This window comes from Ictalurus punctatus, chromosome 9, assembly GCF_001660625.3.
Source record: "Ictalurus punctatus breed USDA103 chromosome 9, Coco_2.0, whole genome shotgun sequence".
In the NCBI taxonomy this organism is placed as follows: Eukaryota; Metazoa; Chordata; class Actinopteri; order Siluriformes; family Ictaluridae; genus Ictalurus; species Ictalurus punctatus.
In genome coordinates, this window is record NC_030424.2 from 22,300,666 (window position 1) to 22,318,206 (window position 17,541).

At 36.5% G+C, this 17,541-nt stretch overlaps 1 protein-coding gene across 1 annotated transcript; it reads left to right on the forward strand.

The window, feature by feature from the left end:
- The first annotated feature begins 1,725 nt into the window (after nt 1-1,725).
- Nucleotides 1,726-8,443, forward strand: ccr6b (chemokine (C-C motif) receptor 6b). Its single transcript, XM_017475303.3, has 2 exons — nt 1,726-1,999; nt 6,135-8,443. Exons 1-2 carry the CDS (start codon nt 1,971-1,973, stop codon nt 7,207-7,209), a joined length of 1,104 nt encoding a protein of 367 aa, XP_017330792.1. The 5' UTR covers nt 1,726-1,970; the 3' UTR covers nt 7,210-8,443.
- The last annotated feature ends 9,098 nt before the right edge of the window (nt 8,444-17,541 follow it).

Consider the following 17,541-nt stretch of genomic DNA (forward strand, 5'->3'; position numbering starts at 1 on the left):
ATTTATACACGTATGTGTCTCATCAGTTTCTTTTCTAATTCAACCATACAGGTATGTTGCAGTAGCACTGTGTGTCCACTAGAGGGTGGCACTTCATTAAATCTATTGTACTTCAAACTAACCGCAGTTTAATAGCTAAACGTTTCCAAATAAATTGAACGTAGTTACTGAATAATTCATGAGTTAATGAATGCCCTGTTTTATGAAGAAAAACGTTTGTTTGGTTTGTCCTCTAATGTGTACACCTTTTCTGTGTTTAGCCCTTAATTAGTTTGACTATGTTTCTCTGTTTGTTGCAAAGTCATATTGTGTCTTAATTATTCAGATATTCTTCATAAAAAAAAGTGTCAGTGAGTCTAGAAGTCATGTTTGCACTGTTAATGTGTATATACTGTATAATAGCTTGTATAGGCATGACTCCTCAATTATATTCATATGGTTCAGACCAGGGGTGTCCAATCTTATCCAGAAAGGGCCGGTGTGGGTGCAGGTTTTCATTCCAACCAAGCAGGAGCCACACCTGATTCCACCTGTTTAATCAGTTGATCTTGGCTTTCAATAGACTCAGGTGTGGCTCCTGCTTGGTTGGAATGAAAACCTGCATCCACACCAGCCCCTTCTGGATAAGATTGGACACCCCTTGTTTAGAGATTATATTCACTTATATTCACAAGGTTTAGATGAAAATCTAAGCCTCAAAGAAGTGATCTTGATATAGATATTTTCAGCAGGTATTTCATGATGGAAAAATAGTGAGTTTAAGGGAAATATTTGACTAGAGGGTTTATATATATATATATATATATATATATATATATATATATATATATATATATATATATATATATATATACATACACACACACACACACACATTATATATATATATATATATATATATATATATATATATATATACATATACACACACACACACACATTATATATATATATATATATATATATATATATATATATATATATATATATATATATATATATATATATATATATGAAAAAGAACAGAATACCACAATTTAGCCAATGCAATGGCCTTGTGGGTCAATCTGCTTATTTGTTATTTGTTTTAAAACAAATTCTCATTTTTTGGGAACTGTGACCTACTCAACACAACAGACTGTGGATAGAATGAACCCTTTGAAATCCTGCCGTATTATTCAGATATTCTTCATACAACAGGGCAGTCATTAACTCATGAATTATTCAGTAACTATGTTCAATTTATTTGGAAACATGTTTAGTTATTAAAATGAGAAACATTCATTTAGACCTGCAGAAATGTGCATGGAGTTTAAGAGGTTGAGTAAGTAAGTAGGTAGGAAAGTAAACAGACAGACAAACGAACAAACAAACAAATTAATAAAGCGACACATGAGGTTGCATTTTATTATTTTCCATAAGGGGAACTTAAGCGACTGACTGACAGGAACTCCAAACAGTATAAAGAATAGAGGCAGTGTTTTTTTTTTTTTTTAAGCATTTACAGCTCAATTGCAGAACATTCTTCCATTCTAGGGGATTTTTCTACTTTTGCTTACTTGGCCATTGGCTTTCATGTTGCACTCTGTCTTGAAATACTGACGTGAGTTTCCTTTTATCTCATGTGTTCATCTCCTGCACAGAAACACAGAAAACAACACTAGTCTACATTCTGTCCCACTTATAGAATAAGTCATGTTGGTAAGAACCCACTAGTCGTCTATCTAAAAGGAATCAGTCATCAGAGCTGCCTTAGAAAACCTGCCTTGCATGATGGGCGGCACACCGTGGGCGGCTGCAGGGACTCTGTTATCACAGGTAGGAAGTTTTTAAAAAGGCACGCAGATGAACTGTGTTAGAAAAACACCAAAGAGGAGAAGGGTGTTGTATCATACAGCTGCTTCTTACTATAACACTTCAGTGGTGTCAGGAACATTTGGATCCAAAACAGCACTCTTTTGGAAGAGGAAATGGGTGAACAGACTACATCACCAGACGGGTACAGTAGCTTATTTATTTATTTATTTAAATTCTCTGTAAAAGACCTAGGTCTCATGTGCTGTTTTTGTCTTGGGCAGGTTCCGAAAGCTCTTAATTATAATTTTAACACTGCTCTCTTAGATCATCTGATGCAGCTGGATTACTACATTATAGTTACAGAAAAGTATCAGAGGTATCAAATTCCTTTAGGATACTTTACTTAAAATGCAGAGATCCTGGCAGATGATTGATCAGTTACTGAAATAGCTGTGGAAGTATTAAAAAGCAATATGAAAGCATATCTCACATTGAACTGATTCAAGTAGGCAATTAACTAATTCCCCCCAGCTATAAATGCATTTTAACTCTTAGACATCCCTGTTGCACAAACTGTATGAATGTACAGTACTGTGGAAAAGTTTTAGGCACATGCAAGGAAATGCTGTAGAGCAAAGATGAAATGAAATGTTTCTACAATTAAAAGAAAACACAGTAAAGAGCAGTAAACAGAAGTAACCGAAACAAAGTCAATATTTGGTGTGACAAAAAAATAAAAATACAAATGGTAGTCTCAGGCAGAATTAGTGCAGTTTTATAAAGAAATGAGCTGTAAGTTTTATTGAGCATCTTGCAGAACCAGACAGGGTTCTTCTGGAGACTTTGACTGTTGCACTTATTTTTGCAGCAAAACCCAGCAGCTTTCATTATGTTTTTTTTTTTTTTTTGTCTGAAAAATGTCTCCCACGTAATATACGTAATATAACAAAATTTGTACAATAAATAAATAAATAAATAAATAAATAAATAAATAAATAAATAGGGTGCCTAAAACTTTTGCACAGAATTGTATGTCTTGAAAACAATTATTATTTTTCATGTTTATATTTTCTGTGAGGTTGATAAACAAGCAAAAGTAAAATATTGATAATGCTAATAATATAACGCGCTGAACGTACTGTAATATCAGGTCCACATACTGTCTAGAGCCCATTTCCTGCTATACACAGTTTGTCATTACCTCTCTACTCTTTCCATCAACAAAAAGGGGCCACTTACTGTTTTTTCATAGCGCCTGTTTTTTTCAGGTGCATGCACGAAAACATATTCACCACTTAAATAAAAATATCAAATGTTCAAATAATATGAAGCCAAGTTTTTAATAATAATAAAAAAAAAAAACAGCAAAGATGTCTGTCACATGTCTTGTGCACTGTAAAACCGGATAAGTTCATTTAACCTAAAAAATTTTAAGTTGATAAGTCAAATACACTTAAATATAACAAGTTTGAGTTAATTTTTTGTTATATTTAAGTGTATTTGCCTTAAAGAAATTGATTTATCAACTTAAAAATTTTGAGATAATTAGTTTCCTCAAATTTTTTGAGTTAAATGAACTTATCCGGTTTTACAGTGTGGCATATATAATTAAACATGAAAAAGACAAGCAAAAACATATTCTGTATACTGTATGTACATCCTAGTAATAAAATATTTCATTTCTTGGCCACATACTGACTCAGAGTGGTTTAGAGCTTAGGATGTCAACTTATTTAAAGTTATTTAAACAATAACATTTTTCCATTATAATGAATATAGTATGTTAGCAAAGCATATATGTAGATGCAGTGTGTATTTTTCAGTAAACCCAACATGACAATAGGCTCTTCCAGCAATTCCTGATTGTTTACTCTGTTTCCCCATGCAGATTCGAGCAAAGATGATTACTGGAATAGGTGTAAATCTTTTATTTTCAATCAGTCAAACGTGAACCAAAGCGATCATATTGCATAGCTGATGCATTTCTCCGTGTTAATTCATTTTATAGTTTGGATATCGTTGCCAAGTTTAATCAGATGTGATTGATTTACTTAGCGTTTCTGATTTCGAGAGTACTGCATCCTGCAGCAAACAAACACACAAACAAAAATAGAGCAACATATGGCCAAAAGTATGTGGACACCTGAGTATTGAACGTCCCATTTGAAAACCATGGGAATTAATATTGAGTTATTTCCCCTTTTGCTGTTTAATATCCGCAAATCTTTTGGGAAGGCTTTCCACTAGATTTTGGAGCGTGGCTGTGGGAATTTGTGCAAATTCAGTCACAAGAGCAATAGTGAGGTCATACACTGATGTTGAGCGAGGTGGGTGCAGTCGGTGTTCCAGTTCATCCCAAAGTCTAGTGGGGTTGAGGTCAGGCCTCTGTGAAGACCACTCGAGTTCTTCCACTCCAATCTTGGTAAACCATGTCTTCATGGAGCTCGCTTTGTACACAGGAACACTGTTATGCTGGAACACGTCTGGGCCACTTAGTTCCAATGAAAGGAAATTGTAATGTTACAGCATCCATTGTATACGTACATACATGTATGTTCATAGCGGTGTTAAGGTCAGGTATCTGTATACTTTTTGGCCATATAGTGTATGCTTGATTCTTAAATATGAAGCTGCATTTATTCAGAACTATAGCACAGTGCCCCAACTTTCACTGCTTTACTGGCCAACAAAACACATAAATTATCTTCATGCTAGTTTAATTATTTTTATTTATTTATTTATTTTTAAAGCAATCACATGAAAATTACTTGATCAATATACCTAGTTTAGAATTTATATGCGAATATAAAACATACACTTGTAATTTGCCCAGCTTGTCTGTGCTTTATTAAAACCTCAGTGGCTTATCAAAGCACTCTTTTCATTACAAAGCACCATGCTGTTCGGGATATACAGAAATAAACCTGCATTACAGTGGGGTGAGGTAATTCGACAGGTGAGGTCACCGAGTATACATCTGATAAGGTAATTCGACACAGGTGTCTAACATGGGTGTCTATTCACAGATGTCCTTTTATGTTTATAGGTGGGTTTATGTTTTATGATCATCAGCAGGACCTGAAACAAACTCACTGTTTGTATCACTGTTTGTGATACATTTCACTGTTTGTATCACTCCGCTTGTCTGTTTTCGCTACATAAAATGACAGTTATAGCAATAGTTCCTTAAGTTAAAGTTGTTAGTACACTTGCTACATTCTGTCAGTCAGTGTGTGCATTGAAAACATGCTGCATTTTATCCAGCTGTGGCTTCTTTGAGAAATATTTTCATTGACGGAGTAAAAATAAACAAAGTATTTGGCCAAAATTTTGTCTGTGATGTCAGTTACTCAATATTCATTTCTTGTTTATGGAACTGTTGTATAAAAGCAATATCACACTCACAATCATGCTGTTGTACTGAATACCCGCATGGTTGTGATTACCTGTGGTACAGTACAACAGCACTCCTGCCTGTGAGATATTGCTTAAATGTAATGTAATTGCTCCATTGCGTATGACCAATCTACAGCCCTGAGGTCAAATATCAGATATAATACATGCAACTGTTTGGCCTAAATGGTGATATCTACTTCCACAATTATGCCAAATTACAATACAGTATTAGGTATTTACTAACATTCTAAATTGTTATACATACAGGTTATTTACTTACAGCAATTTTCAAAAAAAAAAAAAAAAAAATTCCCTGCAGTTATTTGAGAGCATTTTATGAATACATTATTCAGAATGAGCAGATAATGTGTTCTAAATACATACGTATACAGATGGGGGTTTGTTTTTTTAAGAAAGCTTTCCCACACAAGGCATCTAGTCTTGACTAGCGGTGTGCATCTTGCGGAAAAAAAAGTCACACTGGCGGGAGGTTTGTACTTTCATGCGGTCGAGTGGTCAGGTATGAAAACTTGTGGCTGTGACTAAACAGTCAGATATGTAGCTCGTGGGACAGAAGGAAGAATGTGATAAGGAAGAAATATGATGAGGATGTAAAAACAAACGTAATAACTGTGTGAGTTGGATTAAAAAACAGTGATGTAGCAGAGGAACTCTCAGAGCCTGAGTTTACTGTACACACCATACAGACAATGCTGACATTTTTGCTTTTGAATGTTTCTTGGGGCATAGTTGTAGGGTTTTAATTCAATAACTTCCCCCCAAAGTTTAGACCATGCCTATGCCCAAATACAGACACCGTTTTAGATTTTTGAAGCAATAAATCAGTTTAACGCTACTTTATTCCACCCTAAACAAGCATCTAATCCTAAATTGCATTAAATCGCATAGTAACTGTTTTACTCCATCTGCTTTCTTTACAGGTCTCAACCTTCGGATTATTATAACTATGATGATGAAGACCAAGATTATGATGAATTGTGTGACATTAAAAGCAAAACTAACGTGACATACCAAATTTACTCTTTCATATGTGCACTCGGACTACTGGGCAATGTTCTAGTCCTTGTCACATATGCATTTTATAAAAAAGCCAAGACCATGACAGATATCTATCTAGTAAACGTGGCCGTGGTGGATCTCTTGTTTGTTCTTGCCTTGCCTCTGATCATTTATAATGAGCAGTATAACTGGAGCATGGGTACCTGGGCTTGTAAGGTACTACGAGGAAGCTACAGCATCAACCTGTACTGCAGTTTGCTCTTGCTGGCCTGCATCAGCGGAGACCGCTATATAGCCATCGTTAAAGCAAGGCGTTCGTTTGGATTTCGCTCCAGAGCCCAGATATACAGTCGTCTCCTCTGCACAATAATATGGCTATTTGCTATTGTATTATCCCTGCCAACATTCATATACTCCGATCTAGGACAGGATTATATTAATGGAACTCTAGAAATTGAGTGTAGCTTGACATTTGCGACAAATGGCACAGCACAGCTGATGAAAATCCTTCTGCCTAGCACGCAGGTGTCTGTGGGTTTTTTCATACCTCTGCTGGTGATGGGCTTCTGCTACTGCAGCATCATTTACACTCTACTCAGAGCACAAAATTATCAAAGGCACAAGGCACTGCGCGTGGTTCTGGCTGTAGTTCTTGTGTTCATCCTCTGTCATTTGCCCTATAACGTCACGCTCCTGATCCACACAATTCGGTTGTTCAAGCAGAGAGACTGCAATGCAGAACAGAACATCCACTTGGTTTTGTCTGTGACCAGAAGTGTGGCGTATCTCCACTGCTGCCTCAATCCCATCCTTTACGCCTTCATCGGAGTCAATTTCAGGAACCATTTCTTGCAGATCATTGAGGATTTGTGGTGCTTAGGGAAGAAATACTTCTCCTCCAGACCATCCTCTCATCAAACTTCAGAACTGTACATTTCTGCACACAAGTCCATCACTGCACCACATAACGAAAATCCCTCCTCATTTACAATGTGAGGTGCAGCATGGAACAGAACATTGAGGCTTTTCTCATTTGTGCAAATAAACATGCATTAATGTTTTTATTTGTTGGGTTCAAGTCATACTGAAACTTTGAGGTCACCTGGAATTTGCCAATAGTACATCGAAGTGATTTTAATACATGTATATAGTCACATCAATTTCATTTCCGAGTTCTCTCTGACTAAGGACAGTCTGAACCATGATAACGAGTCTTTATTGGTTACATGTACATTACAGCACAGTGAAATTCTTTTCTTCGCATATCCCAGCATGTTATGATGGGGTCAGAGCGCAGGGTCAGCCATGATATGGAGCCCCTGGAGCAGAAAGGGTTCAAGGGCCCAACTCCAAGGGCAGCTTGGCAGTGCTGGGGCTTGAACCAATGACCTTCCGATCAATAGCCCAGAGCCTTAACCGCCACGCCACCAGTGATGGACATTGCACTCAGTGGGATACCTGGTCTGAATGTTTTATATGTTTTGAATGAGTTTTTCTTTCGAATTTAAGTGTGATTATTATTATTTTTTTTATTACAATAATATGACACTTGCTTTACAGTTTGTTTAAAATGTTATTATTTTCCCATTACTTCATTTTTACTCTTCATGTCCTAATATTGTGTAACTGATCTACCAAGGAGAAGACATCATACTGAATCTATACAGCTTTTCACCATACAGTCTGGTCACTTAGAAATTTCAAAACGGGAGAAAACTCTCTTTAAAGATTTCATTTTTGACTACAGCACAGGAGCATCACAGACAATTTAAGTCAGTATCTGACTACAAAAAGATTCAGCGTGTATCCATTTTACTATGGTATGTAAGTACACAACAATTTAATCAAAGACAGTCAGACCTTTTTATCCTGGCTCCTTCCTCAACATGATCTCTGCATGAAGACACTCTGGTTGAGATTAAAATATAGATGGAAACATAAAAACACCTCCTTGTTATAGAGCAGTGTGCACAAGAGCCTTTGTAAATATCAAAAATGTAAATAAAAACTTGAAATACATTTAAGGTTTCTTAAAGTTGTGATGTCAAAGTGTATGATAAAGTATACGAAAGAGCAAAAACCATAACAGAATAATCAGAGTATTGTACAGTTCTGTCTACAGAAGATTTACATATGGAGGGAAACATAAAAACACTTCCGTATTAGAGAGAAGTGTGCACAATCAAGTCTTTGTAAACATCAAAAACAGTCAATAAAAACATGAAATACATTTATGGTTTATTAAAGTTCCGGCGTCCAAGTAAAAAAAAAACCCCAAACATTTTAGTCCAGACATGATATTCGTTGGCTGTTTTAGCCACAGTGACATCCGATGGGTTTTCCTAGTCATCTACACATATTAATTCAAACAATCTCAGTTTTTGCTCTAGCACTAGGACTATTATGGACTTCTTACTTTGCACATACTTTGTACAACTGTTTTTCCTCATAAAAGTGAACCACAATGTCAGTTGAAGGAGGTGAATTATTCAAATTGTATTTGCATTACATTAACATACTCTGTAAATGGTTCATTCTTTAAACATGCCAGCAAACAGCAACAGCGCCAAACAAACATTTGCATTTACCTCGTGCTTTACATTTACGTTCATGCTCAGGATTTCAGGACACATCATTGATTACACACATTGTTATGGCATTTTTACATGAAAAGTGGATGTGTATACACACACTTAGATTCCATAGTCTGTGGGCCTATTTTGTTTATCATAAAGCATCTTGTTTTTTTTGTTCTTGGTTTTTTGTTTTTAAAATATTTATTTATTTATTTATTTATTCTGAATTATATATTTGGATCAACGAAATACTCTGTGAATCAAGACTTAACTTGCTTATTTGAAAGCGAAACGTTATTACACTACAGAGTATAGTACAATATAACTGACCTTGTCAAACACCTGACACTATTCTAATAAGAGAATTATTATACTGTATTAGAGGGTGAACTTCAGACTATTCAACAATAACATCTGACGCCATCATGTGATATTCAGAAAATTAATGAATTCATTTATTGATTTCCTGGGGCAACAGTGCATGGTAAGTATACAAAAGAGCAGAAACCCACAACTAAATATTCAGCGTACTGTACACTTCTGTCTACAGAAGATTTGCATATGCAGAGCAACATAAAAACACTTCCTTGTCAGAGAGCAGTGTGCACAAGCAGTCTTTGTAAATATCACAGAGACAGAGAAGCCACTAACACTCACATGAACTCAACACATGAACAAACGTACTATCAACACTAACTACAGCAGATCCTTAGAAGTAAATATAAAAATTAAGATACAATTGGGACCACATATTCACAGCAAGCACACAAATCCAGTCTGTGAAGATAAACTGGATGTCGCAAGCACATCATGAGAAGCTTTATACTGTATATAAAGTTATGCTAGAAGACATTTTAAACATAGCTTCCTTAACATCATATGATATTATGTGCATGTTCTTGAGAGATATCTTAAAACATTAACACAGCATGTAGAAAACACCATCTTTGCCCATCCTTAAAATGTTATTATTGAACTATTTTCACACATGAATGTGACAAAGTCAGATGTTTTTCACATTAATGTGTGCATCCATTTAAAAATCCCTTTTTTTGCCATGAGTCATCCATCATAGATGCATTTTACCTTCCTACATTTTACACTACCTGCACACATACACTGTATGAAATATATCAAGTCATGAGCTCAACAGGAAGTTGCATAAGATAAACTTGCTGCAGATCACAGGAATCTGACAATTAAGTTCTCTCATACCTTTGTCTTTGTTTTCAATGATTTAAAAAAAATATTTATTTATGAGGGCACTTTTTTAAACCACGTTTTGTATATTTGTTCAATTAAAAACCCCTCAACATTGTTTCTTTTACCTGTGTTAATCATTTAAGAGCAAAATGCAGCCATGGTCTGTAATGATGCAAAAAAAAAGTTGTTTAAAAAAAGGTATTGTTGCCTGAGATGGGTTAACATATGTTTTAATGGCTTCAAAATTGAAAAAGGTTCATATTTAAAAAAGAATTACGAGGGCTAAATAGCACTGCAATCTTGCAATCACTTTTAAATATGTCAAACATGGGCAGGGTTTGAATGCAAATGCAGAGTTTATTGAACAAGGCAGAATAAAAAAAAAATCAAATCAAAGTCAAAGTCGATAGACATGCAACGTATCAGGTGCCGATCAGCAGAGCCATTAAACTAGGCTCAGAACTTACTGGAACAGGGTGTTTACAAACAAACGGTGGGAATGCATGCTGGATGAAACACCAATCCATAGTTCAGGGCACTATGCACAGACACTCTGCACACACATTCATTCAAATCTAGGGGGAATTTAATGTAGCTACTGGCACATTTTTTGGGAGGTGGGATGAAACTGTGAACATGGAGCTCAGGATCAAACCTGGGAGCTGTGAGGTAATGTCATATCACATCAAACCAGTGACTACAATTCCCATCCTGCACTGCGGCCTTCAAACATTCCCGTCCTGGACCGCAATTCCCTGAACACTCACATTCATTCTAATCACGCACTCCTGCATCCAATTTACACTCACTATCACACCACACATATAAGAGACTGTTCATTTACTATTGCGAAGTATTACACTCAGTTGCTCAGTCTCTGTCGTTATTCCAAGCCTTATCTCGTATTTGCTTTTCTGATTCTTGACTTTGTTTACCCTGTTGATCTCGATTCTCTGCCTTGCCTAGTTTAGCCTGTTTTCCTGATCATTTGACCCTTGCCTGCCTATGTACATTGATTACTGCCTGATCCTTTGGACTTGTTGTTTTATTAAACTGCCATACCTCTAGACTAGGCTCATGATCTAGATTTTGGTGGGGCAGGACAACATTAATCGACACTGTGGACCTGAAACAAGATTATGGTGAGAGACTAAAACACTTGAGTTATGCTATAGGGCACTAGGTCTAGTGAATTTTCGTTGACAAAGAGTTAACAATATTCTGCATTCAGTCTAGCAGCTCGTTTTGAGTGGTTTTAGATACACCTTTCCTGTTTCCAATGTCACACCATTCAAGACACACGCAGAGAATATCTGTACTAAGATCTGCCATGTTTCAGCAAAGCGTCCAGCCCAACCACAAAATCCACAAAAACGCCTATATACATTTTTCTTCTTTTTCTCCGCCTTTATGTGCCATATTGCATGCACATTTCTGATGCACAGATATTATCTGCTCCATAAACCCCTTTTCCGATCTCTTTCAATCTCTGCAACATTTCTTGCAATAGAAATGGTTCTGTGTATCATAGACAAACTGTATAAACTTTTGTTTTCAGGAAACTGATTAGATTTACTTCTAATGATTTGCTCTAAAACATTATCTTGGTGGCTGTGGAATATTTTGAATGTAGACCAATTTGCTGTTAAATCGTGATCCTGGTAACCCTATCATTAACTGGCCCTATCAATGCTGCTCCTCTGCCAAACACGGGCTTGTGTGAGACTTGCCTGAATGGGTCTCTGTTAGAGCTTGTTGCAGTTCCCGTTTTTGACTACTAGGTACAATAATAACTCTATGGAGCTAAAAAGGGGCAGTGAGAACACTGCCATATGATTGCGCAACACCAAGAAAGGCAAGCATATCAGTGGAACATCTGTTTATATCTGATAAATCGTAACTTTTTTTCAGTAGGAAATTAAAACGCATGAGGCCATTTTTTTTTACTGAAGATAAAAACGGCTGACATATATGGTTGAGCTCTGCTTCACCTGTGCCTGTGAATGAGAAACCACTGATAATAAAGGAATTAACACTGAAACAGAAATCATTAAAGGTTAAAAAAAAAAAAACAAAGTTCATGTACCCCAATTTTATATGTTTCTGGGTCCTAGTATATGATGGTAGCAAGATAAAAGACTGAAGGTGGAGTTTTGAGTCGCTGAGTAGGTTGAGCTAACATTAACCAGGTCAAGTTCAAAGGCACATGAGAGATGGAACATCAGATATCTGATATCTGTGCTGAATCACAGTATAACAACACAACAATTACAGTGAGTAAAACATAATCTAGGATAACCACACTAAATACCATGCACCGTTTTCAAGCAGTACTTTCCAGCTACTGCACAATTACTAGGTGAACTGAGGTGAACTGAAGCCCTGGATTTTCTTCAGAAGTTCCTGCACCCACCCCCTACAACAACAAAAAAGTTAACTAGTTATAAAAACAATAATGGTTATTTGCTGCACTTCTCATTCTTTTGATTGAGAGACAGAGCATTCCATATTGTTAATGTTGTTTGTTAGTTATGGTTGTCTTTTTATACCCCCATTGGACTAAATTTGTTTTTATTCATTAAGTAAAAAGGTTTAAAGTAAATAGAGATGCCAGTAACCTCATCTGGGGTCTGAATAATGCATTGATTACAGGGATATAAAAATGCAACATTCTTTCACTAATGTTCTGTCTAATACATTGGACATGTCTGATGTCTTATTTTTAATAACGGTATTTTCCCCAACTGGAGATTGTGAGACGTGATGATTTTCAAGCAGCAGGTACATTTTGAAGAAGAATCTTAGGATATTAGATATAGTTTCTATGCAGGAGATTATACAGTATGATAAACATTAGATAAGCAAACTGGTTCATTCTCAGGTATCTATTACCTTGGCTTTTTTTGCAATCAAACACCAGATAAATAGTACAAGCACATTTGCGGTGATAATAGCACTACAGTTTTCCAGTTCTTTTTGTTCAACCTGTAATTTATTATAAATTCAAATTTCCTGCTTGACTTGACAAATCGTGATACTGTGTATCAGGACAAGGAAATATGGACTGTGTATCCAGGCAGCTAATGCATTACTCTGTAGTGGCAGGGTTACCAGTTCTATGAGCCGCATACGAAAAATGTTAGACATAAAGAATTGCTATGAAACAAGTAGAACAACTCATTGATACACTAAATACACTGATGCAGTAAAACATCATATGCATTTACTGTAGTGATGTTGCCTTAAAATGTACATAAGATAAGATGGCAATCTTCCACTGTTGGGCTGTTCTCCAAGACTCAACTCTCCTCTGCTTAGCTCAATTGTTATTCACTTTGAATAAATGCATCAATGTAAATGTCCTTTCTCTTCACAAGATTCACAAGACCGTCCGTTTCTTTGTCAATTCATGTTTTTGTGTAATGGAATGTAATCTAATGTATTTAGTGCATCAGTGAATTGATCCACTTGTTTCACAGCAATTCATTAGTCTAGCATTGTTCACAATAACACAGACAGTTATTGTGATGTCACTTTATTAATATGGAGATATGTTTGGCAATGGATAGAATTTGGGACAGTGGATTTTTGGTATCCGGCTCATTCTTAGACTTGTTTTTAGCCTCCTGATTGGCTTTTTTTTTGCACAGACCTGGCAACCCTGAGACTACAGAGAAATGCATTAGCTGATGCATATACAGTCCATATTTCCTTGTCCTGTCACATAGTATCAAGCTTTGTCAAAACAAACAAAAAAAAGAATTTATAGTAAATTATAGGTTGAGCCAAAAAGAACTGGAAAACCGTAGTGCTATTATCACTGCAAATGTGTTTGAACTATTTCTCTGGTGTTTGCTTGCAAAAAAGCCCAGGTAATGGAAACCTGAGAACAAACCTATTTCCTTATCTAATGTTTATCATATAGTCTCATGCATAGAGACTATATCTAATATCCTAAGATTTCTCTTCAAAATGAACCTGCTGCTTGAAAATCATCACTTCTCACAATCTCTAAATGAGGAAGACACTGTGTCTATGACAGTTCTCCACTAGAGGACACTAGAAAGCAATACTTGGTGCACACCCTGCAATCCTGATCATCACAGCAAAGTACTCTCAACGCGAGTGTATTCTGGCGACTGACATGATTGATACACAGACAGAAACACCATCAAAGTCAAAGTTCACCTCTCTATCCTTTGCCACCATTGGTCCACATTATCTGCTCTAAGCCCTTCCATTTTGTGATGGATAATGGGAGTGTTTGGTGTAAAAAGTATCAACTTCACTTTTCACTTGTTTAGCAAATATAGTACATCATCCAAGTCTTCTTTTGTATGTCACAGTTGGATGACACCGATGACAACAGTAATGTTCACTCTCAAATCATTTAGAATAGCACATAAGTACGTAAACTTGAGACATAGCTTATGGTTCACATAATAAAGATGTAATAAATTTAATATACCACTTGACACATTCAAATACATTTCAAAACAAAATATGACCTGCAAGATGTACTGTATATCCTTGTGTACTAATCTACTTGTGCTTTTTTTTTTTTTTGCTAATATTTTCCTCACTGAACACTGAACTACTTGGTTCCCCCTTTTATTTTCTGCTCTACTGCTCCACTTTGTGATCTGCACGTTGTGTTTCTATGCATGACTGTGGGCTTTAGATTAGTGCTGCTTTGGAGGTTTTGAGATTTTTTACACCCCGGTTCACCCTCACCCTGTTAAGACTGCCAAGGAACGTCTTCTTTAATTGAGAAGAAGTTCCAAGTGGACTGTGGAAAACAGCACCATGTTAAAGTTAAAGAGCTGAGGGTCCTCATCTGGCTCCAAAGCCAGCAGATGTGGAGAAACGCTATGGCCTAATTGTGCTGCTTGGCAGCATGCCTAGTCTGAGCCCTGAAGAAAAAGCTTTTCATGTCAGGAGAATGTTTTTTTCTTTCTTTCTTTCTTCTGAGCAAATGTCAAATCTGCTCACTTGTTTTTAGGAAAGAGATGGTGCCAAGGTCTTTTGCTCAACCAACAAATATACACTCGTCGGCTATTTTCCAGCCTCCTACTTCAGTTTACATGATCTCATGTAAGGGCTAAATAGTGTGATGAGTCACACATGATGTACAAGTAGTAATGTGAGGTAGGTAGGCTGGAGTGTAATATTATATATTTATGCAAAGCAACTTACAACTGAGGAAGGATACAACTAAACATGTGAGTTAAGGATCTTTGTTATCATGGCAGCTTGGCAGTGCTGGGATTTGAACTCACAGCCTTCTGATCAGTAACCCAAGTGTTAACCACATCCCACCTTTTTTGTTTTGTTTTGAGGTTGCTTGTTTCTGTGCAGAGGCTTTTTCAAATCTCTGTCAGCTTATGAAGCGGTCTGAGCTTCATAAGAGCAAATTACCACTGGCACGGCCTGAGCTGGCTGGCATTCAGCTCTGAAATGCAAGCCAGTTAGTCATTCCTAAATTGAGCATAGTGTCATTTTTTTCAAGAGCAATAATGACTTCTTGGCACTCTGACATGCCCTCACTTGACCACTCTTATTAGTGTAAGATCCCATCAGTCTGAGGGCTCTGTGGGACCGAAAGGCGATATGCATACATAAGCAGTCACAGCTTTTGCAGGTGATGTCAGAGGATGTTTTCTTTGTAGGGATGTGGAAAGTATGGCCGGCATTTCCACAGCCAGTGAGGCAACAGCCAGGCATGAAGGAATCTCACTATTTCCGCATGGTCTGCGTCCATAAATCCAATTACTGACACTTTAATATGGGGAAATTGAATTAATGCGGTAACTGGAAAAGCCACTACAAATTCGGCTAACGCGTTCTCTGTTTATTCTGCCTTAAGCCTGTGCTTGAATATTCTCTTGAGACCTAAACGATGATATATTTCTCCTTACTATTGGAATCACAAGCAATTAACACCTTAACTAATCAATGTTTCCAAACAGGAAATAGTTTGTGGAAGAAAGTAATATGTATACTAAATACAATATCCTTTGAGTACACAAGTTTATAAAGATCTGTACTCAGAGTAATTTGGAAAAGACTGATACTACCGTATGAGTGTGGTTTCACTAGAATATAGTTCAGTTCAAATTGTAACTGCACAGTCATTTTTGGAAATAGCCAAAAGCCAAAATGATGCAAATCGTTCAAAAATAAGCAGAAACCAGGATCAAATTTTGCCAGAATATAGAAAAGATATTGAAAACACAATAAAAAGGATACATTGCTGCCTGGGCTTGTATGAAGGAAGAATAGTGTAGCAACACAGAAGAGTCTATATAAAGTTTACTCTAAAAGAGGGGTATAAAAAATATAAATCATATAAAAGTTACTAAATTAAACTATTGCCATGATAAATGGTGACACTCCAAGTTTCCCACATGTCTGATCTAGAGGTGGAATTTGCAGTATTTAAGAATTATGATGTAGAGAAGTTAAGCTATAAATCACTATCACCGAAGCAGTGTTGTTGATTAAATAATTGTCTGTAAATTGTCACGGTATCAACAGTGGTGCTTGAAAGTTTGTGAACGCGTTAGAATTTTCTATATATCTGCATAATATAACCTCTATGCGAACCTCTAAGATTAGCAGTTAATTTGAAGGTGAAATTAGAGTCAGGTGTTTTCAATCAATGGGATGACAATCAGGTGTGAGTGAGCTCCCTGTTTTATTTAAAGAACAGAGATCTATCAGTGTGTGATCTTCTCAACACATGTTTATAACAAAAACAGCATGTTTGTAACCAATGGTTACAAAAGCATCTCTAAAGGGTTTGGACTCCACCAAACCACAGTCAGACAGATTGTGTACAAATGGAGGAAATTCAAAACCATTGTGACCCTCCCCAGGAGTGTTCGAACAACAAAGATCACTCTAAGAGCAAGACATGAAACAGTTTGCAGGGTCACAAAGGAACCCAGGATAACTTCTAAGCATCTAAAGGCAGCTCTCACATTAGCTAATCGTAATGTTCATGAGTCCACCATCAGGAGAACACTGAACAACAATGGTGTGCATGGCAGAATTGCAAGGAGAAAGCCACTGCTCTCCAAAAAGAACACTGCCTGTCTGTAGTTCAAAGGTCATGTGGATAAGCAAGATGGCTATTGGAAAAATGTTTTGTGGACCGATGAGACCAAAATAGAACTTTTTGGTTTAAATGAGAAACATTATGTTTTGATAAAGGAAAACACTGCATTCCAGCATAAGAACCTTATTCCATTTGTGAAACATGTTGGTGGTAGTATTATTATCATATTTTGGGCTTGTTTTGCTGTATCTGGGTCAGGACGACTTGCCCTCATTGATGGAACAATGAGTTCTGAAGTATACCAGTGTATTCTACAGGAAAATGTCAGGACATCTGTCCATGAACTGAATTTCAAGAGAACGTGGGTCAGGCAGCAAGTCAATGACCCTAAGCACACAAGACGTTCTACCAAAGAACGTTTAAAGAAGAATAAATTTAATGTTTTGGAATGGTCAAGTCAAAGTCCTGACCTTAATCCAATAGAAATGA